The sequence below is a fragment of the Schistocerca gregaria genome, chromosome 9 (genome assembly GCF_023897955.1).
Source record: "Schistocerca gregaria isolate iqSchGreg1 chromosome 9, iqSchGreg1.2, whole genome shotgun sequence".
Lineage (NCBI taxonomy): Eukaryota > Metazoa > Arthropoda > Insecta > Orthoptera > Acrididae > Schistocerca > Schistocerca gregaria.
In genome coordinates, this window is record NC_064928.1 from 102391835 (window position 1) to 102417911 (window position 26077).

A 26077-nucleotide genomic window follows, 5' to 3' on the forward strand; every position below is an offset into this window, starting at 1 on the left:
CTATATCTACATCTACATACTCTGCAATCCACCATACGGTGCATGGCGGAGGGTACCTCGTACCACAATTAGCATCTTCTATCCCTGTTCCACTCCCAAACAGAACGAGGGAAACATGACTGCCTATATGCCACTGTACGAGCCCTAATCTCTCTTATCTTTGTGGTCTTTCCACGAAATGTAAGTTGGCAGCAGTAAATTGTACTGCAGTCAGCCTCAAATGCTGGTTCTCTAAATTTCCTCAGTAGCGATTCACGAAAAGAATGCCTCCTTTCCTCTAGAGACTCCCACCCGAGTTCCTGAAGCATTTCCGTAACACTTGCCTGATGATCAAACCTACCAGTAACAAATCTCGCAGCCGCTTCTGGATTGCTTCTATGTCCTCCCTCAATCCGACCTGATAGGGATCCCAAATGCTCAAGCAGTACTCAAGTATAGCTCCTATTAGTGTTTTATAAGTGGCCTCCTTTACAGATGAACCACATCTCCCCAAAATTCTACCAATGAACCGAAGACGACTATCCGCCTTCCCCACAACTGCCATAACATGGTTGTCCCACTTCATATTGCTCTGCAATGTTACGCCCAAATATTTAATCAACGTGACTGTGTGAAGCAATACACTACTAATGGAGTATTCAAACATTATAGGATTCTTTTTCCTATTCATCTGCATTAATTTACATTATCTATATTTAGAGTTAGCTGCCATTCTTTACATCAATCACAAATCCTGTCCAAGTCATCTTGTATCCTCCTACAGTCACTCAACGACACCTTCCCGTACACCTCAGCATCATCAGCAAACAGCCACGCATTGCTATCCACCCTACCCAAAAGATCATTTACGTAGATAGGAAACAACAGCGGACCTACCACACTTCCCTGGGGCACTCCAGATGATGCCCTCACCTCCGATGAACACTCACCATCGAGGACTGCAGCGGTATGAGGCACGTGGTTTGGAGAAGAGTTGCGTAGGAATTGACAGGGATATTGCACAGGTTCAGTGGGTGGTGGAATACCACCATGGGATGGTAGGAATGATAGTGGGTAGGATATTCTTAATTTAAGTGAATGACGAGGGGTATTTGGACCTTGGCAGAGAATGTGATTCACTTGTTCTAGTCCTGGATGGTACTGAGTCAACAGGGGAGACCCCCTTTGTGGCCAGATGCTGGAAATATGGGAAATGGTAAGTGACTGGAGAGAAAAGGCACAAGAGATCTGTTTCTGTAAGAGGGAGGGTGGGCAATTTTGGTCTGTGAAGGCTTCAGAGAGATGCTCGGTGTATCTGAGAAGAATCTGTTCGTCGATAGAGGTGTGATAGCCGTTAGTGGCTGAACTGTATGGAATGGACTCCTTGGTAAGGAATGGCTGGTAGCTTTTGAAGTGTAAGTATTACTGGTGGTTGGTAGGTTTGATATGGTTTGTGGTACTGATGTGATCTTTGAGGTGCAGGTCAACTTTGAGGATGGTGGCTTGTTGCATTGAGAGGGACCAGATGAAGCAAAAAGTGGAGAAGTAGGAGCAACAACATTCATGTGGGGAAGGTGTTGATAAAGAGAGAGCTTTTATGAACAGGTACAGACGAATTGTGGCAAATATCTGCTAACAAGAGGAGATGTTTGTCTTGTCCAAATACTAAATGATAAGGTCAAAGTAACTAAAGATGTTAGCATTACAGGTAAATTACAGTATTCAGTCTCTATATTTGAACCACCATTCTTGATTACTGATTGAGTTGTTTGTTACAGGTTGCCCTTGTTGCACCTTTGATCAACTATGACATGCCAAAACTTTGAAGAGTGTTTATGAGATTGCTACCCAGTTTCATCCCTATTTGTGTCAACATTTATGCCTCCACATACAATTGTCTTCTTCTTGGACATTGAAACTTTGTCCGGAACATCAGTTAAGTTATTAAAAAGATGTCTATATTACCAGTAGGTGATCAGTACTAACATGGAATGATTGTACTTTTTTGTAAAAGTCCAATATCTGTCACTTCAAAAACTGATACTTCAGAATGGCTCTCATTCCTAACTGTTCATATTATTTGTATTTACAGTATTTTTCCCCCTTTATTTATATATCTGTAAACAATATGAACTGTGTGGATGTTATCAATAGAACACACACTATACATATTGCAAGAAATGTGGCACAATAAAAAAAATCAATCAAAAATCAGTGACAGATTCAAAATACAGAAATCATACTGTACCACCATGAGCTGTTATGAAAGAAAAAAAGAAAAAGAAAAAACTTTACTATTTCTAACAGTTTTGGGTCACAGACCGTCAGGCTTTTCTATCGCTGTATACACCAAAATCGAAATCAGAGCATCAGAATTTGATACATACAATCTGAACAGCGTTCGGATGCACAATACTGATAAGTCGGACGCGTTAAATTTTTTAATTGCCGCACTGACGACACTGGATGAGGGGAATTACTCCTTATGTTTTTTAACGATGTTTTGGGCGAAGTTAATTAAGCGAATTCTTTTAGATCGCAATATTTTTTATTTTGCGCTAATTTGCATTTGTTCTCCAGAAAAAAAATGCGAACGAGGTAAAAGTAGAGCAGTTATGCGATATTTTGCAAAGATATTTGGGCAAAACACATGAATAGGCTTTGCTATTACTAACTGCTTTTTGTAGCGAACTTCTAGAAGTCGACGGAGATCTTAACCACATCGTTTTGGGAACTTCTACATACGGCATGCTTCACACCAAAATACACTGGGGGAAAGCCTTACAAAAAAAAAAAGTATTTGCCTCCTCAAATATCAAAACACTAATGAGTCACAATCTCGAAATTAGTTTAAAAGCACTTTACCTGTAAGAAGCCGATATGAATCTCTGACTTACCAAACACTAACATCTGTAAATTTATGTATGTATAAAATCGTTATATATTGGAACTTAAGATCTAATTGTCCCATAACAAGTCTTGATGGTTGTCTCGTTTCCAGCAGTAAACAGTAAAAATTAAATTAAAATAAAATATTTTTCAATTACTGCTCTCATTTTTATATGTCCCCGCTGTGGATATTGTCAACAATATTTACATTTTATCTAGGTTCGGATCTTCAGTCTCTCTCTCTCTCTCTCTTCCTTTTTTTTTCTTTTCTTTTTTTTTTTTAATAGCACTCAAAAGTAGCATTTGGCTTTATGTGGAGTGTGATTGAGCTCATATATCTACACACACAAATTCCGTAATTTAAAAATTTCCAGTGCCTAATGAAGGTTTGCGATAATGGGGACTGGTAAAAGTATTGTTGGTTTTTCAAAGCAGCTTCGCAGCTGATCAGGTGATGGTGCAATATGATTTTCGATAAGTACCTAAAGCTTAGAGGACGCCACCATCCGAAAAAAAAACTGCATTCAAAATACAAATAATGTGCTATGTTTCGCTTATTGATGTCAGGAGCATTTCTTGTATACGCCATTGCAAAACTGCTTTACTAGATTTGACACCGAGTAAACGTCTTTTTTTTTAACGTAACAAACAGCAGGAGCCATCGTCACAGGCTACAGCATGCCACAGGTTGTTAAAAGCGAGCATCCGCCGAGCGAATCTTTCCGCGCTAGCCAGGGCGAATAGGCAGCGAGCGATTCGCTGCTCGCAGGCGGAAGATTTCGCTTTCGCTTCGATCGTGCAACGTCCAAGAGGGGGGCGCTGATGCCAGTTCACTGCGGACTGCGGGGCAGCCCGCATCTCAAAGCGCTTTGTTACAGATGTCGCGTCGGGGTAACACACTGTGCAGTCTGTCCACGATGTCTACAGAGAAGCTGATCGAACAAGTGTACAGACATCCTGAACTATACGACAAGAATCACAGAGATTTTAGGAAACTACAGAAGAAGCAGCAACTTTGGAAGACAGTCGCCCGTCAGCTGGGAAGTCGGAACAGTGAGTACAAGATATGACTTCAAAATAGATAATCTCTGGACAGTACCCATATATCCTGTTGCGGATCAAGGAAGCGTCCGATTACACTCGACCGCTTTGACCCTTGACATAAGGGTGTTGCGGTGTGTGGCATTACATGATGTTTCTCGAGAAATTAAACCTTTTCAGTCCTAGATTTTTGTTTTCCTCGTGAAAATTCGTTGGCGGTTCATGATGTGTTCAGTTGGCATGTACCAAGTGGACTGTTTACGTATCGTTATCGAATGAGATAGTTTACTATTCATTTAGAGTAGTAGCATTTACACCTATACCACTGTCTAATGCATGGAGGTGAGGTTGTCGAACACAGACCTGTTGATGGTGGCAGTCATTGGGAAACATTTTTGTAGTATTTCCTGTTGAATAATTGGCGGAGTGGGAATCTGGATTGTATAGTTACGTAGTGACTTTTACCAAATGTGCTACCCTTCAAATAAACATTCTGGTTGTCTTGGGTATTAATAAACCGCTTCAGATGTATTTAGTCCTTTACTTTTGGATCACTGCAGGTTTCGAGGCAGTAGAAGCCATATCTTCAGGTGAACATATAACTAAAACATTAGAGCGGAAAAGCTTGGAGCCTATTTTCAGCCAACAATCGTTGCCCGTAAGTACAGAACACCATGAGCGTAGACACAGGGTGGAGGGGAGGGAGCAACTGCTTGCCTCTCTGCCTCCCCACCCTAGCCAAGAAAATTTCACTGATCGAGAATAGAAAGGACACTAGATTTTTACATAAATCACGCAGTGATGCCCAGGCAGAGTTTTAGATCAAAAGTGATTGGAGCTAGACAATATCACGAGTTATTTATCTATCTGCGTTTTTCGCGATTTATTTTGAAAATATCCTGATTTTAGTTTAAAAATGATGGAGCTCTTGACAGTAAAGTACGTTTACGTGAGTACTCGGCAATTCACAATAAAGTGCCTGGCAGAGGGTTCGATGAATCACCTTCAAGCTGTCTCTTTACTGTTCCACTCTCGAACGGCACGCAGGAAAAACTAGCACTACAAATTCTTCTGTGCGAGCTCTGATTTCTCGTATTTTGTCGTGCTGATCTTTTCTCCATATGTAGGTAGGTGCCAACAGATTGTTTTCGCAATGGGAGGAGAAAACTGGTGATTAAAATTTCATGAAAAGATTCTCACAACGAAAAACGCCTTTCTTTTAATTGCCACTCCAATTCACGTTTCGTGTCTATCGCACTATCTCCCCTACTTCGCGATAATGAAAAACGGGACCGCCCTTCTTTGAACTTTTTCGATGTCATCCGTCTGTTCCACCTGATGCGGATCCCACACAGCACAGCAGTACTCCAGAATAGGGCTGACAAGCGTGATGTAAGCAGTCTCTTTAGTAGGACTGTTGCATCTTCTAAGTGTTCTGCCAATGAATGGCAGTGTTTGGTTTGCTCTACCCACAGCATTATCTACGTGATCCTTTCGATTTAGGTTATTTGTAATTGCAGCCCCTAAGTATTTAGTTGAATTTACAGCCTTCAGATTTGTGTGACTTATCGCGTAATCCAAACTAGCGGATTTATTTTAGTACTCGTGTGAATAACTTAACGTTTATCTCTATTCAGGGACAGATGCCACTTTTCGCACTATAGATATCTTATCTAAATCATTTTGCAATTCGTTTTGGTCATCTGATGACTTTAAAGGCGGTAAATGACAGCATCTGCAAATAATCTAAGAGGGCTACTCAGATGGTCTCCTATGTCGTTAATATAGATCAGGAACAATAGAGGGCCTAATCCTCGGGAAACACCGGATATTACTTCTATTTTACTCGATGACTTACCGTCTATTACTACAGACTGTGACAGGAAATCACGAATCCAGCACTGAGACGTTATTCCATAGGAGTGCAATTTGGTTAGCAGACGCTTGTGAGGAACGGTGTCTAAAGACAACTGGAAATCTAAAATTATGAAATCAACTTGATATCCCCTGTCGATAGTACTCATTACTTCATGAGTGTAAAGAGCTAGTTGCGTTTAACGAGAACCATGTTTTCTGAATCCGTACTATGTCAATAAATCGTTTTCTTCGAGGTAATTCATAACATTCGAAGACAGTATATGTTCCGAAACCCTACTGCAAATCGACGTTAGTGATATGGCCTGTAATTCAACGGATTACTCCCATTTCCCTTTTTGGGTATTCGTGAGACTTGAGCAATTTTCCAGTCTTTAGGTACGGAACTTCCTGTGAGCAAGCGGTTGTATATAACTGCTAAATATGGAGCTATTGTATCAGTATACTCTGAAAGGAACCTAACTGGTATACAATCTACTCCGGAGGCCATGGCTTTAGGAAGTGATTTAAGCTGCTTTGCTACACCGAGGATACCTACTTCTCATCTTGGCAGTTGCTCTTGATTGGAATTCAGGAATATTTACTTCGTCTTCGTTTAATAACTCTGCTTAAGTGGCACTGCCATCAGTGACTTCGCCGTAGTTATCGCGCAGTTAGTGTATTGATACTGTCTTGCCACTGGTGTGCTTTATGTAAGACCAGAATCCCATTGAGTTTTCTGCCAGATTCCGAGATAGTGTGTTGTTGTCCTCAGTTACAACTGTGCAGAAATTTTTTTTAAACGTAAGTATACAAATGTTGTAGTATGATTTTTTTAGTTAACTTATAAATGAAAAAATTCCTTTCACGCTTTGGAGGATGATCTCAGGTAGCTACTACATTTAGGGTCAGGGCAAGGAAGGCAAGCATAAAATGGATTTTTCATTTCTCATCCTTAAAGTTCAAAAATGGCTCTGAGCACTATAGGACTTAACATCTGAGGTCATCAGTCCCCTAGAACTTCTTAAACCTAACTAACCTAAGGACATCACACACATCCATGCCCCAGGCATGATTCGAACCTCCGACCGTAGCGGTCACGCGGTTCCGGACTGAAGCGCCTAGAACCGCACGGCCACAGAGGCCGGCCCATCCTTAAAGGATCTCCAAACTATAGTTTTAAGGAACGAACCGTATGTGTGTGTAAATAAGTTTTAATGCGCAGGCCTTATCGGGCATTTTACACGATGTAGTAGTTAGTACTGCTTATCTTGATCAGAAGGTTTTTGATTCACATTTTTGGGGTGGAAAGGATTGTTGTTGGCCTTTTACGGTTCAATAATTTGTAAGAGAAGACATGGCGAAATTCACACGCAACTGCCAAAATGGCATCCAAGATCCTTAAGAGGCTGGAGGTTAAGGGGAGGTTTACTACCTTTAGCCGAAAAAAGCATGTTCTTTGAGAATTTTTTTTCTCGGGATATGTTATAGATATCAATGTCAAATTTCGTGGAAATGGTTATTGATATTTCCTCTACAAACTGGAATTTTTTTCGACCGGAAATGTCGAAGAGCAAAGGCGGAAGTGCCGTCGGAACGAAACAAAATTTCGATGTAGACCTTTCACGCGCGGTATGTCACAGGTCAGCCGGCTCGTCTGAAATCAAAATTGAGTTGAAGTTAGCGAAGTATATAAGATTCTTTAGGAGTTGTACCTCGCGTAAGTTATTTAGACCATTGGAAACAAAACGACGGCTATTTAAAAAACAAAGTTTTTGTCATCGATTTTTCGACTTCGTCGGCCAAGTAAAAATATTTATGGTTGATGGATCGGCATAAAAGTGGCACAACTCCTAGACAATTCAGTTTTCGTCGGAAACAAAAAATCATGCCAATCGGTTCGGTAGATTTGAAGGTACCATACCGCGCGATAAAACACGTCATTTCGAGAAAAACGCGTTTAAAGTTTTGACTACATATAAGTGCAATATTATGCAACTTACGTTGAATCTGCTATTCCGGGTCCATAAACTATTCCCTCCTCTTCCTCATTGAGGGCGTTCTGCTCGATATGGGCCATCCCGCGCTGCTCCAGAGCCGCTCGTACGGCCGGTGACAAGCGGTTTTCGGCCGCTTGAATCAAGTGGTCGTCCGAATGCTTGGCGAACTGCGTCGAATAGAGTCCCAGGGTGACTTCCATCGTTGTCACGGTCTTCAGAATTGCAGAATACCATTCGTTGGAACTGCTAGCTGCCAGGAAAGTCGCAATCTCCACAATATCCGCGCCAGAATGCAAATACTTAGGGGATAACTTCCAAACAAGCGCGCTCAAACTTTCATTTGAATTTTGTGTGTTTCCTCCCAAGCACCAGTACAATAACTCTGCCACCAAAAGGAAAAAAAAACTGGCGCGTGAAAAAGGCCGATTTCAGGCAGGTGCATTTTTTGTTCAACCAACTGATCGACGTTAGAGATATAGGTCTATAGTTCTGCACATCTGTTCGACGTGTGCCCTTTTCCAATCTTCTGGAACACCACGCTCTTCTAGAAACCTACGGTACACCGCTGCAAGAAGGTGGGCACGTTCCTTCGCGTACCATGCGCTTTCCTCTTTTGAGCGATTTTAATTGTTTCTCTATCCCTCTGTCATCTATTTCGATCGTCATTTACGGAGGAAAACGTTGATACTGTGAGGAAAATTCTAGCCGAATCCAGGCGAGTAGCCGGCCGTAGTGGCAGAGCGGTTCTAGGCGCTTCAGTCCGGAACCGCGCTGCTGCTACGGTCGCAGGTTCGAATCTTGCCTCGGGCATGGATGTGTGTGATGTCTTTAGGTTAGTTAGGTTTTAGTTGTTCTTAAAGTCTAGGGGACTGATCACCTCAGATGTCAAGTCCCATAGCCCATAGAGCTTATAGCCATTTGAACCTTTTTTTTCCTTGTTCAACTGCGGATAACAAATATTTCCATTCCGCATTCGGAAAAAACCGTTTCAGGGATGGGTTCTAAACACTTATCGACCCAATAATGCAATTTTTTAAAAAATCAAATTTTTTGTACCAAAAGATAGTAAACCTCCCCTTAAGCTACATATACAGGGTAAAAATTATTTAAACCGACAAGCTCTGGGAGGTTGTAGGGGACATCAAAACAAATATTTTTCCCTAATGTCATTTTTTCCTATGAGTAGTATTTCACCCGGTAGAGGAAGATTTCTCTGGTAAATTAATTAAACCAACAAACACTTATCCATTTTTTTATGTCCGAGACAACTAGGTAGCAGATACGGCCCAATTAAAGTCTCTAACAACACCGACCCACACATTAACGAAGAACTGCACTTGATGAGCGCTAGTAACTGTGGCATGTGGGTTATCCTCACTCCAAACATGCGAATTGTGCATGTTGAAGACTGCATCACGCCCGAACGTTGCTTCATCGGTAAACAACACAGAGGAATGGAAATGTAGGATGCATTTCACACTATTCCAGGTACCACTGCGAAAACTGTGCTCTGGGTGGATAATCAACCGCTTCCAGGTTGTGGACACGCTGTAAGTGAAATGGACGTAACAATTGCTCTCGAAGGACTGTTCTTATATTCGTCTGATTCGTCCCCATGTGCAATTGCACAAGTGCTGATTGAAGGATCCCGCTCCACCTAGTGCAAGACAGCTTCCCTCAAATTGCAGGGTTCTTACCGTGCGACGGCGTCCCTGTCCAGGTAATCTGCAAAATGACACGCAGACGTTGGTACACAGCAGCAAAGGTCGTACGATGCGGCGATTAGGATATTGTTGTTGATAAACCCGCTGTGCAGCTCGTCCGTTGTGGTGCGCTATGTAGTACGCACCAACCATATCAGTGTACTCACTCCAGGTGTATCGCTTCATTAGTAAACAGAGAGAATGCACTACTACACTGGTGGACAGCAGTTGGCTACAACTGAAGAGCGTAATACGCCCTCTAACTACCGAAGATCGTAATACCGCCTCTATCAACTGAAAAGCGTAATACGGCCTCCAACGTTTTAAATAATCCTCGTAGGAAAAAACGACATTAGGGAAAAATATTTGTTTTAATGCCCCCTACAACCTCCCAGAGTATGTCGGTTTAAATACTTTTCACCCTGTATATCATAAATAGAAAGCGTTTGTATTGTCAAAACGTTAAATACTTGGCACCATTGGAAATAATGGCACTAGTAGTAAACACTGAATGAAAAGGCGGATTCTAAACAATATTAAATACGTCAAAAAAGGTCGTATTTTCTCTAATGGGAAATGTAGATTCAAGTGTTATTTGATAATCCTTGATCAGTAACGATACTATGTGAGCGTCGTATTTCGTTTTATAAATTACCCAAAACGTCGTCTTAGTTTTCCGACATCACAAATTTATGTAGGAAACAGTGTAAGAGCTAAATCGTGCTTCTTTGCTGCTATGTGCGAGCAATATAGCTTCCAGTCACGGCGCATCATGGCAGTTCTTGAAACACAAACCGCTCACTCTGTTTTTCCATAGAGGCTCGACCTAGCTTGTTGGGAAGCGTTCACTAAACCGTTCTCTGCTCGTATGTTCTGACTCTACGTCATTGTCACGTGAAGGCCACTCCTCCCTGTACGAAGAACATTAATGGGACACATCGTCAGTTTCACGCCACGTCGCATGGTCCAGCACACAAAGATGAAAGCCAGGCTGCGAGAGGTTCGCCAAGCTTACAGAAAGGCGCCGTACAGTAACAGCACTAAGGAAGCACCAGTGTAACAGGTGACTTTCGTGATAATAGTAACAGACGCGTCCGCAGCTCGTGGTCGTGCGGTAGCGTTCTCGCTTGTCTCTTCCCGCGCCCGGGTTCCGGGTTCGATTCCCGGCGGGGTCAGGGATTTTCTCTGCCTCGTGATGACTTGGTGTTGTGTGCTGTCCTTAGGTTAGTTAGGTTTAAGTAGTTCTAAGTTCTAGGGGACTGATGACCACAGATGTTAAGTCCCATAGTGCTCAGAGCCATTCGAACCATTTTTTAGATGTGCCGCAGGGGAGTGTCGTAGGACCGTTGCTATTCACAATATACATAAATGACCTTGTGGATGGCATCGGAAGTTCACTGAGGCTTTTTGCGGATGATACTGTGGTACATCGTGAGGTTTTAACAATGGAAAATTGTACTGAAATGCAGGATGATCTGCAACGAATTGGCGCATGGTGCAGGGAATGGCAATTGAATCTCGGGGTAGACAAGTGTAATGTGCTGCGAATACACAGAAAGAAAGATCTTTCATCATTTAGCTACAAAATAGCAGGTCAGCAAGTGGAAGCAGTTAATTCCATAGATTATCTGGGAGTAAGCATTAGGAGTGTTTTGAAATGGAATGATCATATAAAGTTGATATTCAGTAAAGCCAGACTGATATTCATTGGAAGAATCCTAAGGAAATGCAATCCGAAAACAAAGAAAGTAGGTTACAGTACACTTGTTCGCCCACTGCTTGAATACTGCTCAGCAGTGTGTGATCCGTACCAGATAGGGTTGATAGAAGAGATAGAGAAGATCCAGCGGAGAGCAGCGCGCTTCGTTACAGGGTCATTTAGTAATCGCGGAAGCGTTACGGAGTTGATAAACTCCAGTGGAATACTCTGCAGGAGAGACGCTCAGTAGCTCGGTATGGGCTTTTGTTACAGTTTCGAGAACATACCTTCACCGAGGAGTCCAGCAGTATAATGCTCCCTCCTACGCATATCTCGCGAAGAGACCATGAGAATAAAATGAGAGATTAGAGCCCACACAGAGGCATACCGACAATCCTTCTTTCCACGAACAATACGAGACTGGAATAGAAGGGAGAACCGATAGAGGTACTCAAGGTACGTAGTAACGTACGTAGTAAAAACCTGAGAAACCCGCCAGTTTTCGTCATTTGCTATCGAATCGACATTATGCCAGATCGTCACATTGGCCGCTCTTCTCTATGAAACGGTTACACTTATCGTCTGCAAAGCTATGTCGCGTGCTGCGGTATGCGGAGACACTAAAAGCACCGTAGTAGAACACAGAAGAATCTTCTAAGTTGATGTAATAGCCAGTAAGAAGCAGTACAAACCAACTTTTAGTTATCGTTTATTGACTTTTTAGCCGACTTTGGTGCCTTGGACATGAGCTAGGACCTTACGATTTCGCATGAAGGGAGGTCTAGCAGCCACGTTGCACGGGAGAATGGATATAAATGTAGATGGATGTAAATGTAGATGGTTTTTCTTGACATATTTTAGGGCTTGTGTCGTAGTGCGAAATTCATCGTCACCAGCATTGTGCAGTTCATTTGTTGCACGACAATGTGCAGTTGGGTGCGCCCTTATGACTTCCCAAGAAGAGTTTATAGGTGTGGCGTGCTTAAGACTTGGTGGCCATTTTAGGAGCTGGTGTTACTTGCGAACCACGATCTATCCACTGTCTCGGAAAGAGTTCACTTAGAAACTTGGGTATAGCAAGAGTATAGTGGGAAGCGGTCCGTCCTGCTGCAACCATATGCGTTAATGGAAGCCCCTTTCGTCAAGTTGATGTATTAACCATATTTGTGACAAGTGTAATAATTTGCTTCATTCCGTCCGTTCAAAAAAAGTGGGGTCCAAGCAAATGTTGTGACGTCATCGCTGCCCATTTTATTACGTGAGACAAGTTCCTTTCTAACTCGACTGTGTGATGATTCTCTCTCACCCAAATGACAGTATTTCGAGTACGCATGTTGCGATAAATGGCACATTCATCTGAAAACATACCTTTGGCACGGTTCACTACATTCAGTAATTGACTAAACAAATCTCAGTGTTACTTATAATCCGTCTTGATTGCAGAAATGTTTATTCACATGACCGTTTTCGCTTCCTCTAGATCAGGGGTCTCCAAACTTTTTAGTCCGCGGGCCACATTGACTTATCCACGAAGTCATAAGGGCCAAGATCTACCTAGTGTGATTAAAGGACCCAAGCACTCCTTGATCACCGTAATGTAAGGCTAAAGGAAAGACGAAATCGCAAAAATCTAGCACTGAAATGAACTAAGATTTTTATTTAATTACATAAATTTGATTGGTGGACGTACCTGACAGAAATTCTGGCGGATTTCACCGACAAAAAAGTATGTCACTGCACATTATTGACGAAAGTGTACTGCAAAATTAACGAAATCTCAAAATCATTGTTGCCAATACTATTACTGCAAGACCTAACAGAGGTAGAGTATGTCAACGCATTGTTATTTCAAGCGGCGCAACAATAAGTTTAGTTATGTAGTCTTGTAGCTAGTAGCAGAGCTAGAGCATATATTTAATAGTTCTGTTGCGTGATTGTGTCTATGTTGCGAGTGTGTAACGAGTTTTTTAGTGTTTTATGCGGTGTACTAGTAGGTGAGACGACGAAGTGTGGGACAATTCAAAGCTTGAAATCGAAGAGACAAGGAAATTCTGAAAACCGAAATACGTATAGCACGACTTGAGTGTTTTTCACTGTATTTTTTAGTGGGACTACAGTGTAATTGTATTTAATTTAGTAATTAAAGTACCTTAAAATAAATTCATTGCATTTAGGCAGACTACTCCCTAGTTTTATTAGTATTAAATAGCGCAATTTTATTTTCAGGTTACAATCTTTCGTGAAGTTCTGTACAAATATGGAAAAGAAACGAAAGGTTGACAGTGAATGTAGAATTATTAAAGAGCAGTGGGGATGTCAATATTTCGTGGTGTAGTCAAGCAACAAACCAATATGTATTATTTGCAATGAAGCAATATCAGTCTTCAAAGAATACAAGATAAAACCTCATTATGAGCCAAAGAACTCTCAGAATTAAAGTTTACAGGATGCAAACGATTAGAAATAAGTGTCTCTGAAACGCCAGCTAAAAACCCAATTGTTGGCAGTATAGGCACCACCTCAAATATTTGGCGGGCCGGATACCAGGGATGTCCGGCCAGGTAACGCGGGCCGGTTTCGGCCCGCAGGCCGTAGTTTGGAGACCCCTGCTCTAGAACCATCTTCAGATCTGAAACGACAATGATACTAATTTACTATTTCACAGATGCAAACCTTTTTCATCCTATCCGATCAACATCAAATGTACCAGAACGTACCTGCAGTTTCGGTTACAAGAGTAACCCGTCCACACTCGGCAACCTTCACATGTTGCGTCACATTGAATTGTTTGGCAGAACTCACGTCATTTATATTAATTATAAAACTATTCCCGACAGGTGGCGTCTGGTACATTTGTTACATTACATATGCACAAAGATAAGATTGAAAAATGCCTTCGTAAATCCTAACGGCGATGGATATGAGACGACTGAACGGCTCGCGGCCCAACGCCGAAATAGCAGGAACCACGCAAGCAGACCATGGAAGAAAACAAGTCTACACCAGCGCCATGGATACAGAAATCTCCCCTTTTTTTTCATTCGTCCAAAAATATTTTCATTGTGTATTTTAATTTTGACAATTAGAGATTTTAACCTTGACAACAACAGATTTTAACTAAGTATTTTTTAGAGACAAAAGTAAAAATCTACGTCATACAGTTTGTGCATATGTAATGTAACAAATGTACCAGGCGCACGCCACCTGTCGGGAATAGTCTTATAATTAATATAAATGACGTGCATTCTGCCAACCAGTTTTATGTGACGCAGTATGTGAAGGTTGCCGAGTGTGGACGAAATTGCAGGTACGTTCTGGTACATATGTTGATCGGATAGGATGAAAAAGATTTACATCTGCGAAATAGTAAATTAGTATCATTGTCGTTTCAGATCTACACTGGACTGTTGATGACTGGAAACATGTTGTTTTGTCGGACAAGTTCCGTTGCAAATTGTATCGAGCGGATGGACGGGAATGGAGAAAACCTCATGAATCCATGGTCCCTGCATCTTAGCTGTTTCAGCTGGTGGAGTCACTGTAATGTTGTGGGGCATGTGCAGTTGGAGTGATATGGTACCCCTGATACTAGATAAGACTCTTGACAGGCGACACGTACGTAAGAATCCTGTATGATCACCTTGATCCATTAGTGTCCATTGTGAGTTCGGGCGGACTTGAGCAATTCCAACAGGACAATGCGACACCCCACACGCCCAGAACTGCCAGAGTGGCTCCAGGAACACACTTCAAGAGAACCTTCAACATTGCAGCGCGTCAGCAATCGTTTGTTAATATATTAATGGACTGAGATCCGCCTCGATTGCGAAAAAACACCTAGTGTTTACCTAGGTTTCGGTGTAGATAACTACACCTTCTTCAGAACAATAAACTCAGAAGTGTCTATAAAGACCTTTGTCAATAATTAAAAGCTCAGCATAGCTATATGTTTATAAAAGAAAAAGATGACACATAAAAGTACATGTGAACAAAGTCAAAAGAATAACTTAATGGTGTACACTCCACCTCACATCAGCATGTGTTCGATGGGCCGTGTCCCTTGTGCCAGTTTGCGACGGGACACGGCCCATCGAACACATGCTGATGTGAGGTGGAGTGTACACCATTAAGTTATTCTTTTGACTTTGTTCACATGTACTTTTATGTGTCATCTTTTTCTTTTATAAACATATAGCTATGCTGAGCTTTTAATTATTGACAAACCTCTTTATAGACACTTCTGAGTTTATTGTTCTGAAGAAGGTGTAGTTATCTACACCGAAACCTAGGTAAACACTAGGTGTTTTTTCGCAATCGAGGCGGATCTCAGTCCACTAATACACTTCAAGAGTCCAAACAATTCCTCTGGCCACAAAATTCCCCAGACATGAACATTATTGAGCATATGTAACGGGGTATATGCTGTTCAGAAGAGATCTCCACCCCCTCTTACGGATTTCTGGACAGCCCTGCAGGGTTCATGGTATCAATTTCCTCCACCTCTGCTCCAGACATTACTCGAGTCTGTGCCACGTCGTGTTGCAGCACATCGTTCTACACGATGTTAGGCAGATGTACCACTTTCTTTGGCTTTTCAGTGTAGGATCGAGGCAAATGCACAAAGAATTTTGCAGCATGAGCCCACTGATCAGCACGACACTGCATGAGGCAAGCTGGCCCGCAACTTTTGTAACTGGTCCTTCACATCGTGAGCAATGGCACTGGGGACGGATTTGATGTCTAAGTTGCCTCACTTGTGTTCAGTTTGGGGACACCCGGGGATCTGGCTGGTCACGGGAGCTACCCCTACGGCACGCACACGTTTCAGAGTGCTGCGTTCCCTGTGTGGACGAAAATTATCCTGCTGAAAAATGGCACAACGGCACTGTCGCTCAAGCGCCAACACATGAGGGCTTAGGACGTTCGAGGTGTGCCATTATGCCGTGCGAGTCCCCTCAAAATTATTGGAAGGATGCAGCCTCTCCCTGTGTTGCCTCCATGCTCGGCAGCGTTGGTCATCCAGGGTAATGCAGAGCCGCGATTCGTTGCTGAACACAACGTGACGTCACTCATCGACAGTCCAGGCCACCGCGTCATTGCACCACTCCACACGCAGCCGTTTGTGTTGGGGTGTTGACGGCACCTACGCACGGGACAGTAATTCCCTAGTGCGGCTGCTGCTGGCCTTCAACCGGTGACGCAGGATGACAATATTGCGAGGACTCCATTACTTTTTCTCGCAGGGCAGACGTGATAAGAAGGCGTTAGATCCTAATTAACATTTTAAGTGTTGACAAGATGTGGCAATTTAACTAGTATCGACAAATTGAGATGAAAGTTCGTGGCACATTAAAACTGTGTGCCGGACCGAGACTCGAACTAGGGACCTTTGCCTTTCGCAGGCAAGTGCTCTACCACTTGGTACTTCGAGTCTCTGTCTGGCACACAGTTTTAATGTGCCAGAAGTTTCATATCGGCGCACACCGCGCTGCAGAGTGAAAATCTCATTCTAGAAAATGAGATATTTATACCAAAAAAATTAACAAACAATGGAGCTGATCCTCCTTGATACACAAAACGGGTCAGAACATTGTTGCAGAAACAACGAGAAAAGCGTGGCAAGTTTAAACGAACGCAAAATCTCCAATATTGAGGATCTTTTACAGAAGCCCGACATTTAGCGCGGACTTCAATTCGAGATGCTGATATTATTTTCGACAACGTAACTTTGTCTCGAAACCTGGCAGAAGTTGCAAATACATTCTGCTCGAATGTAAAGAATGATAGCGGCAAGACAGTTGATGCCTTCTATGCGCCATAGCAATGGAAATGCTGTCGACGATAGTGCTGCCAGAGTAGAGCTACTAAACACAGCCTTCCGAAATTACTTCACCAAAGAAGAAGTAGTAAATATTCCAAAATTCGAATCAAAAACAGCTGCCAACATGAGTAACTTAGTAATAGATAGCTTCGGAGTAGTGAAGCGACTTAAATCACATAACAAAAGCGTCTTCTAATCCAGAGTGTGTACCAATTAGGTTCCTATCAGAGTATGTTGATGCAATAGCACCGTACTTAATAATCATACACTGAAGAGCAAAGGAATATCATGTAGGACCCCTGCGAGCACGCGCAAGTGCCGCAACACGATGTGCCATGTCTCAAGCGGTGCTGGAGGGAATTGACACAATGTCTCCTGTAGGGCAGTCCACAAATTCTTAAGAGTACGAGAGGATGGATATCTCTTCTGAACAGTACATTGCAAGCCATACCAGATATGCTCAATATTGTTCATGTGTTGCGACTTTGGTGGCTTGCGGAAGTGTTTAAACTGAGAAGAGTGTTCCTGGAGCCACTCTGTAGCAATTCTGGACGTGTGGGGTGTCATTGTCTTGGTCCTGCTGGAATTGGCAGAGTCCGTCGGAATGCACAACAGACATGAATGGATGCAGGTGATGAGACAGGATGCTCACATGCCACCTATAAAGAGTCGTACCTACACGTATCTGGGGTCTCATATCACTCCAACTACACACATCAAACACCAGCTTGACATGCATGGTCCATGGATTCGTAAGGTTGTCTCCATACCTGTATACGTCCATCTGCTCGATACAATTTGGAACGAGATTGCGCCGACCAGGCAACATGTTTCCAGTCATCAACAGTCCAATGTCGGCAAAGGCGTAAAGCTTAGTGGCGTGCAGTCATCAAGAGTACAGGAGTGGGCCTTCGGTTCCAAAAGCCCATATAGATATTTCGTTGAATGGTTCGCACGCTGACACTCGCTGACAACCCAGCATTGAAACCTGCAACAATTTACGGAAGCGTTGCACTTCTGTCACGTTGAACAATTCTTTTCACTCACCATTGGTCGCGTTCTTGCAGGGCCTTTTTCCGTCCGCAGCGATGTCGGGCATTCGATGTTTTACCTGATGTTCATGGTTCCGTCGTGAAATGGTCGTACGGGAAAATCCCCACTTTATCGCTACCTCGGAAATGCTGTGTCCCATCGCTTGTGCGCCGACTATAACACCACGTTGAAACTAACTTAAATCTTGATAACCTGCCATTATAGCAGCAGTAATCAATCTAACAAGTGTGCCAATGCTTGTTGTCTTACATAGGCGTTGCCGACCCCCAGAGTCGTATTATGCGTGTTAACATATCTCTGTATTTGAATACTCATGCCTATACAAGTTTCTTTGGTGCTTCAGCGTACACAACCGTTCGCTAGACGAAAGTTCCGTACCGTAATACTGGAAAGTTCTACAGCTCACAGCAAAATTCAAGAAAGGTACGCTACTAGCCATTAAAATTGCTACACCACGAAGAAATGAAGATGATAAACGGGTATTCATTGGACAAATATATTATACTAGAACTGACATGTGATTACATTTTCACGCAATTTGGGTGTGTAGACCCTGAGAAATCAGTACCCAGAACAACCACCTCTGGTCTTAATAACGGTCTTGATACGCCTGGGCATTGAGTCAAACAGAGCTTGGATGGCGTGTACAGGTACAGTTGCCCATGCACCTTCAACACGATACCACAGTTCATCAAGAGTAGTGACTGGCGTATTGTGACGAGCCAGTTGCTCGGCCACCATTGACCAGACGTTTTCAGTTGGTGAGAGATCTGGAGAATGTGCCGGCCAGGGCAGCAGTGGAACATTTTTCTGTATCCAGAAAGGCCCGTACAGGACCTGCAACATGCGGTCGTGTATCATCCAGCTGAAATCTAGGGTTCGCAGGGATCGAATAAAGGCTACAGCCAGGGGCCGTAACACATCTGAAATGAAATGTACCGTCCACTGTTCAAGTGTCCTCAGTGCGAACAAGACGTGACCGAGACGTGTAACTAATGCCCGTCCCCCCCCCCCCCCCCCCCCCATACCATCACGCAGGGTGATACGCCAGTATAGCGATGACGAATACACGCTTCCAATGTGCGTTCACCGCGATGTCGCCAAAAACTGATGCGACCATCATGATGCTGTAAACAGAACCTGGAACCATCCGAAAAAATGACGGTTTGTCATTCGTGCACCCAGGTTCGTCGTCGAGTACATCATCGCAGCCGCTCCTGTCTGTGATGCATCGCCAAGGGTAACCGCAGCCATGATCTCCGAGCTGATAGTCATTGCTGCTGCAAACGTCCTCGAACTGTTCGTGCAGATGGTTGTTGTCTTGCAAACGTCCCCATCTGTTGACTCGGGGATCGAGATGAGGCTGCACGAGCCGTTACAGCCATGCGTATAAGATGCCTGTCATCTCGACTGCTAGTGATACGAGGCCGTTGGGATCCAGCACGGCGTTCCGTATAACACTCCTGAACCCACCGATTCCATATTCAGTTAAGTCATTGGATCTCGACCAACGCGAGCACAAAGTCGCGATGCGATAAACCGCAATCGCGATAGGCTACAATCCGGCCTTTATCAAAGTCGGAAACGTGATGGTACGCACTTCTCCCCCTTACACGAGACATCACAACAACGTTTCACCAGACAACGTCGGTCAACTGCTGTTTGTGTGTGAGAAATCGGTTGGAAACTTTCCTCATATCAGCGTGTTGTAGGTGTCGCCACCGGCGCTAACCTTGTGTGAATGCTCTGAAAAGCTAATCATTTGCATATCACATCTTCTTCCTGTCGGTTAAATTTCGCGTCTGTAGCACGTCATCTTCGTGGTGTAGCAATTTAAATGGTCAGTAGTGTAGTAGTAATCCACAGGCTCATATAATTAACGTCAATACGCAGCAGGTTTTTGGAACATATATTGTGTTCGAACACTATGAATTACCTCGAAGAAAAAGGTCTATTGACACAGTCAACACGGATTTAGAAAATATTTAGATCTTTACTCACGCTAAGTGTTGAGTGCTTTCCACAAGGGATTAGAGATTGTTTCCGTATTTCTAGATTTCCCGATGGCAATTTACACCATAGCTCACAAGCGGCTTGTAGTGAAATTGCGTTCTTATGGAACATTGTCTCAGATGTGCGACTGGATTCGTGATTTCAGTTCAGAGAGGTCACAGTTCGTAGTAGCTAACGGAAAGTCATCGAGTAAAACAGAAGTGACGTCTGGCGATCTGCAAGGTAGTGTTATAGGCCCTCTGCTGTTCCGTATCTATATAAACGGTTTATAAGACACTCTGATAACGTGTCTTAGGTTGTTTGCATAAGATGCTGTCGTTTATCGTCTTGTAAAGTCATCAGAAAATCAAAACAAATTGCAAAACGATTTAGAAAAAATACATGTATTGGCAGTTGACCCTAAATAATGAAAAGTGTGAGGCAGTGTAACGTCATCCAAATGAGTGCCAAAAGGAATCCGTTAAACTTTGGTAACACGATAAATCAGTCAAATATGAAGGCCGTAAATTAAACTAAATATCCAGGAATTACAAAAAACTTGAATTGGAAGGAACACACGGTAAATTTTGTGGGAAACGCAAACAAAGGCTGCGTTTTGTTGGCAATGTAACGCATCTACTAAAGAGACCATGGAGGTAGAATAAGGGGAGATAGCGCTTCAGGCTTAAACGCTGTTCGTTGTTTTGAAGCCAGTGGGCGGCGCCTGCTGCCATCTTGCATCACACAAAACATTAGAAGACGAGTGTTTACAACTGCTTCTTGTTCGTTATTTCTGTCGTGTGCACGCGATATTTGTCTTCTATAGTAAATATTACACGGTTTTAGGCAACAACACAGCATAAGGAACGCAACTTCAAACGTTCTTCTGGTCTTAAATGCGTATTCGATACGGTAATACGACACCAATATATGACGCTTCTGGCCTCAGTACTGTAATTCCTTTTTGTTCATACACTTCAAATAACCGAGAAGTGCTATGAAAATCGTGCTTTCGTAATCCATTTCTGTTCACTTTCATTGTGTTTGTGTCGATAATTGATAAAGCCAGAACTCCAAAAGCAATGATTGATAATTTAGAGGCTACGGTTTGTATTCGTTGCATTTTCAAGTCAAATGCAAATTTTTAATGTTAAAGTTTGCCAGAAACGTACCTTATTTCCTTTGGTGTCCCACAGATGTACATAGGGATGATATGAACAAGCCAGCTGTTATGTCAACAAAGTGAAAGATTCGTTAAATTACGAAAGAAAATAACTGAATTTAACATTGTCAGGCCCATTGTAGTTTACACATCTGCTTTGTTTTTAAATTTTACCTAGCAAGTGACATTCAGTGTGCCAAATAACAGCAATTTACAGGGTTACACGACAACACAGTGATTAATGTAATGATCTAAGTAGCCTGGACTTGGATAGGTTCAAAAATGGTTCAAATGGCTCTGAGCATTATGGTCATCAGTCCCCTAGAACTTAGAACTAATTAAACCTAACTAACCTAAGGACATCATACAACACCTAGGCATCACGAGGCAGAGAAAATCCCTGACCCCGCCGGGAATCGAACCCGGGTGCGGGAAGCGAGAACGCTACCGCACGACCACGAGTTGCGGACACTTAGATAGTGAACTTTGCTTTAACAAATATGTAACCCTTTAAGTACTTATAATTTAACCACTGTAACAGGTGTTCAACACATTTTACTGAAGATTTAATTAACTGCATGAAAACCAAGTGTATTGCTCACCTCCAGAGAGCTCTTCACGTCGGATTGATAGGAAATCTGAAGACAAATTACAGAAATAAAACCATACTGTAAAACTTTACAGTGCATCAGAATTTCAAGTAAATATAAGAAAATAGCGTTTAAGTAAGTCCACTTACGAATGAAATGTGATTTTTTAAACTTCAGACTACAATCAGAACGCTTAGTACACCTGTAAGCGACGCAAGCCGGCATTTTTTTTTATCAAAACACTTCACGACTACACGGAATAAAACCACCAGAAGTGGATGTTTTGGGGTAGCTAACATGGCGGATCTTCACTTGGATCGGCTTCAAGTTTGTTACGTCAAGACAACTCCGCTTATTTTTACCTCCATGAAAGAGACTGCCTACACTAGGCTTGTCCGTCCTCTTTCGCTGCGCGGTCTGAGATCCTTACCAGACAGGATTAACGGAGTGCATAGAAAAAGTTCAAAGAAGAGCAGCACGTTTTGTATTATCGCGAAATAGCGGAGAATGTGTCACTGTTATGACGCAGGGTTTGTGGTCTATTTCATTAAAACAAGGGCATTTTTCGTTGGGGCGCGAATCTTTTCACGAAATTTCTGTCAACAACGTTCTGCGCAGATTGTGAAACTATTTTGCTGGCGCCCAACTACATAGGGAGAAATAATAATCATCATAAAGTAAGGGAAATCAAAGCTGGGATGGAAATATATAGGTGTTTGTATTTCCCATGCGGTCTTGGAGGGTGGAATATTAATTATAAAGGGTAAAGTGTGATTTGCAAAGTATCCATGCAGACGTAGATGTTGCACAATACAGCGTTCCTCTCTTGGTGTGGCCGGAAGTGGTGGCTGGAACCGTTACAATGAGTGTGTCTGCCCTGGAATTCCCATGCTGTCAAACATCGGGCCACTGCAACATCTGAATGCTCCACAGATCGGGATCTACATCTATACTCAGCAAATCACCATTAAGTGCATGGCAGAGGATCCCTCCCATTGCATCAATTACTATGTACTCCCCATTCCATTCACGTATGGAGTTCAGGAAGAAAGACTGTTCGAGTGCCTTCCAGTAATTGTTCTAATCTTGTCCTCACGATCCCTGTGTGAGCGATATACAGGGTGTTACAAAAAGGTACGGCCAAACTTTCAGAAAACATTCCTCACACACAAAGAAAGAAAATACGTCATGTGGACATGTGTCCGGAAACGTTTACTTCCCATGTTGGAGCGCATTTTATTACTTCTCATCAAATCACATTAATAATTGAATGGAAACACACAGCAACAGAACGTACCAGCGTGGCTTCAAACACTTTGTTTCGTGGTCGTGCGGTAGCGTTCTCGCTTCCTACGCCCGGGTTCGATTCCTGACGTGGTCAGGGATTTTCTCTGCCTCGTGATGGCTGGGTGTTGTGTGATGTCCTTAGGTTAGTTAGGTTTAAGTAGTTCTAAGTTCTAGGGGACTGATGACCATATATGAAGTCCTATAGTGCTCAGAGCCATTTTTTTTTCAAACAATTTGTCACAGGAAATCTTCAAAATGTCCTCCGTTAGCGAGGATGCATGCATCCACCCTCCGTCGCATGGCATCTCTGATGCGCTGATGCAGCCCTGGAGAATGGCGCATTGTATCACAGCCGTCCACAATATGAGCGCGAAGAGTCTCTACATTTGGTACCGGGGTTGCGTAGACAAGAGCTTTCAAATGCCCCCATAAATGAAAGTCAAGAGGGTTGAGGTCAGGAGAACGTGGAGGCCATGGAATTGGCCCGCCTCTACCAATCCATCGGTCACCGAATCTGTTGTTGAGAAGCGTACGAACACTTCGACTGAAATGTGCAGGAGCTCCATAGTGCATGAACCACACGTTCTAGCAGCACAGGTAGAGTATCCCTTATGAAATCATGATAACGTGCTCCATTGAGCGTAGGTGGAAGAACGTACTGACGAAACTAAAATGAGCTCTAATATGCAAATTAAGCGTTTCCGGTCACATGTCCACATAACATTTTTGCTTTCTGTGTGAGGAATGTTTCCTGAAAGTTTGGCCGTACCTTTTTGTAACACCCTGTATAGGGGTTTGTAGTATATTCCTAGAGTCATCAGTTAAAGCATTTACTTGAAACTAGGATAGTTTACGTCTACATTTTGAGTCTGCCAGATCAATTTTCTCAGTATCGCTGTGGTGCTTGCCCTCAGCTGAAAAGATCCTGTGACAGTTTCTGCTGGCTTCTCTGTATACATTCATGTTCCACTGTTAGTGCTATTTGGTACGAGACCCACACACTTGAACAATATTCTAGAATGTGTCGCATGAGTGATTTGTAAGCAATCTCCATAATACACTGGTTGCACTTCTCCAGTATTTTACCAATAAATCGAAATCAGCGGCCTGCTTTACCCACGACTGAGTCTGTACAGGTTTGCCGATTCCATCTATGACTCATATTGTAGCCGCAGGATACCGAGTTTTTTCGTTTTGTGAGGTTCACAATTCTAAATTTCTGAAGAATTAAAGCAAGTGGCCAATCTTTGCACTGTAAGTAGGCTGTTGAGGTTTTTGTATTCGTGACGTCACGTAGCGCTCTGCATGAAAATCACTGGCTGTGCTGTGTGCAGTCTGTGGCTGGTTGGCATTGTTGAAATATTCGCTATTGTAGTGTTGGGCAGCTGGATGTGAACAACGCATAGCATTGCGGAATTGGAGGTGAGCCGCCAGCAGTGGTGGATGTGGGGAGAGAGATGGCGGAGTTTTGAGAGCGGATGATCTGGACGTGTGTCCATCAGAGACAGTAAATTTGTAAGACTGGATATCGTGAACTGATTTATATAATGACTTTTGAACACTATTGAGGTAAATACATTGTTTGTTCTGTCAAAATCTTTCATTTGCTAACTATACCTACATGTATTATTTAATTGATGAAAGGAGAAAATATAAAAATGCAGTAAATGAAGCAGGCATAAAGGAATACAGACGTCTCAAAAATGAGATCGACAGGAAGTGCAAAATGGCTAAGCAGCGATGGCTAGAGGACAAATGTAAGGATGTAGAGGCTTATCTCACTAGGGGTAAGATTGATACTGCCTACAGGAAAATTAAAGAGACCTTAGGAGAAAAGAGAACCACTTCTATGAATATCAAGAGCTCAGATGGAAACCCAGTTGTAAGCAAAGAGAAAGCAGAAAGGTGGAATGAGTATATAGAGGGTCTATACAAGGGTGATGTACTTGAGGACAATATTATGGAAATGGAAGAGGATGTAGATGAAGATGAAAAGGGAGATAAGATACTGCGTGAAGAGTTTGACAGAGCACTGAAAGACCTGAGTCGAAACAACATTCCATTGGAACTACTGACGGCCTTGGGAGAGCCAGTCCTGACAAAACTCTACCATCTGGTGAGCAAGATGTATGAAACAGGCGAAATACCCTCATACTTCAAAAAGAATATAGTAATTCCAATCCCAAAGAAAGCAGGTGTTGACAGATGTGAAAATTACCGAACTATCAGTTTAATAAGTCACGGCTGCAAAATACTAACACGAATTCTTTACAGACGAATGGAAAAACTAGTAGAAGCCGACCTCGGGGGAGATCAGTTTGGATTCCGTAGAAATGTTGGAGCACGTGAGGCAATACTGACCCTACGGCTTATCTTAGAAGCTTGATTAAGGAAGGGCAAACCTACGTTTCTAGCGTTTGTAGACTTAGACAAAGCTTTTGACCATGTTGACTGGAATAGTCTTTCAAATTCTGAAAGTGGCAGAGGTAAAATGCAGGGAGCGAAAGGCTATTTATAATTTGTACAAAAACCAGATGGCAGTTATAAGAGTCGAGGGACATGAAAGGGAAGCAGTGGTTGGGAAGGGAGTGAGACAGAGTTGTAGCCTCTCCCCGATGTTACTCAATCTGTATATTGAGCAAGCAGTAAAGAAAACAAAAGAAAAATTCGGAGTAGGTATTAAAATCCATGCAGAAGAAATAAAAACTTTGAGGTTCGCTGATGACAATGTAATTCTGTCAGAGACAGCAAAGGACTTGGAAGAGCAGTTGAACGGAATGGATAGTGTCTTGAAAGGAGGATATAAGATGAACATCAACAAATGCAAAACAATGATAATGGAATGTAGTCGAATTAAGTCGGGTGATGCTGACGGAATTAGATTAGGAAATGTAGTAAAGCAGTTTTGCTATTTGGGGAACAAAATAACTGATAATGGTCGAAGTAGAGAGGATATAAAATGTAGATTGGCAATGGCAAGGAAAGCGTTTCTGAAGAAGAGAAATTT

At 42.7% G+C, this 26077-nt stretch overlaps 1 protein-coding gene across 1 annotated transcript in view; it reads left to right on the forward strand.

Moving 5' to 3' along the window:
- Nucleotides 1-3138: 3138 nt before the first annotated feature.
- LOC126292117 (uncharacterized) overlaps nt 3139-26077 on the forward strand; it is a 63265-nt gene continuing 40326 nt past the window's right edge. Inside the window, exon 1 of the mRNA XM_049985943.1 lies at nt 3139-3921. Within this exon, the coding sequence (XP_049841900.1) occupies nt 3747-3921 (175 nt within the window). The 5' untranslated portion in view covers nt 3139-3746. The remainder of the gene's footprint in view (nt 3922-26077) is intronic.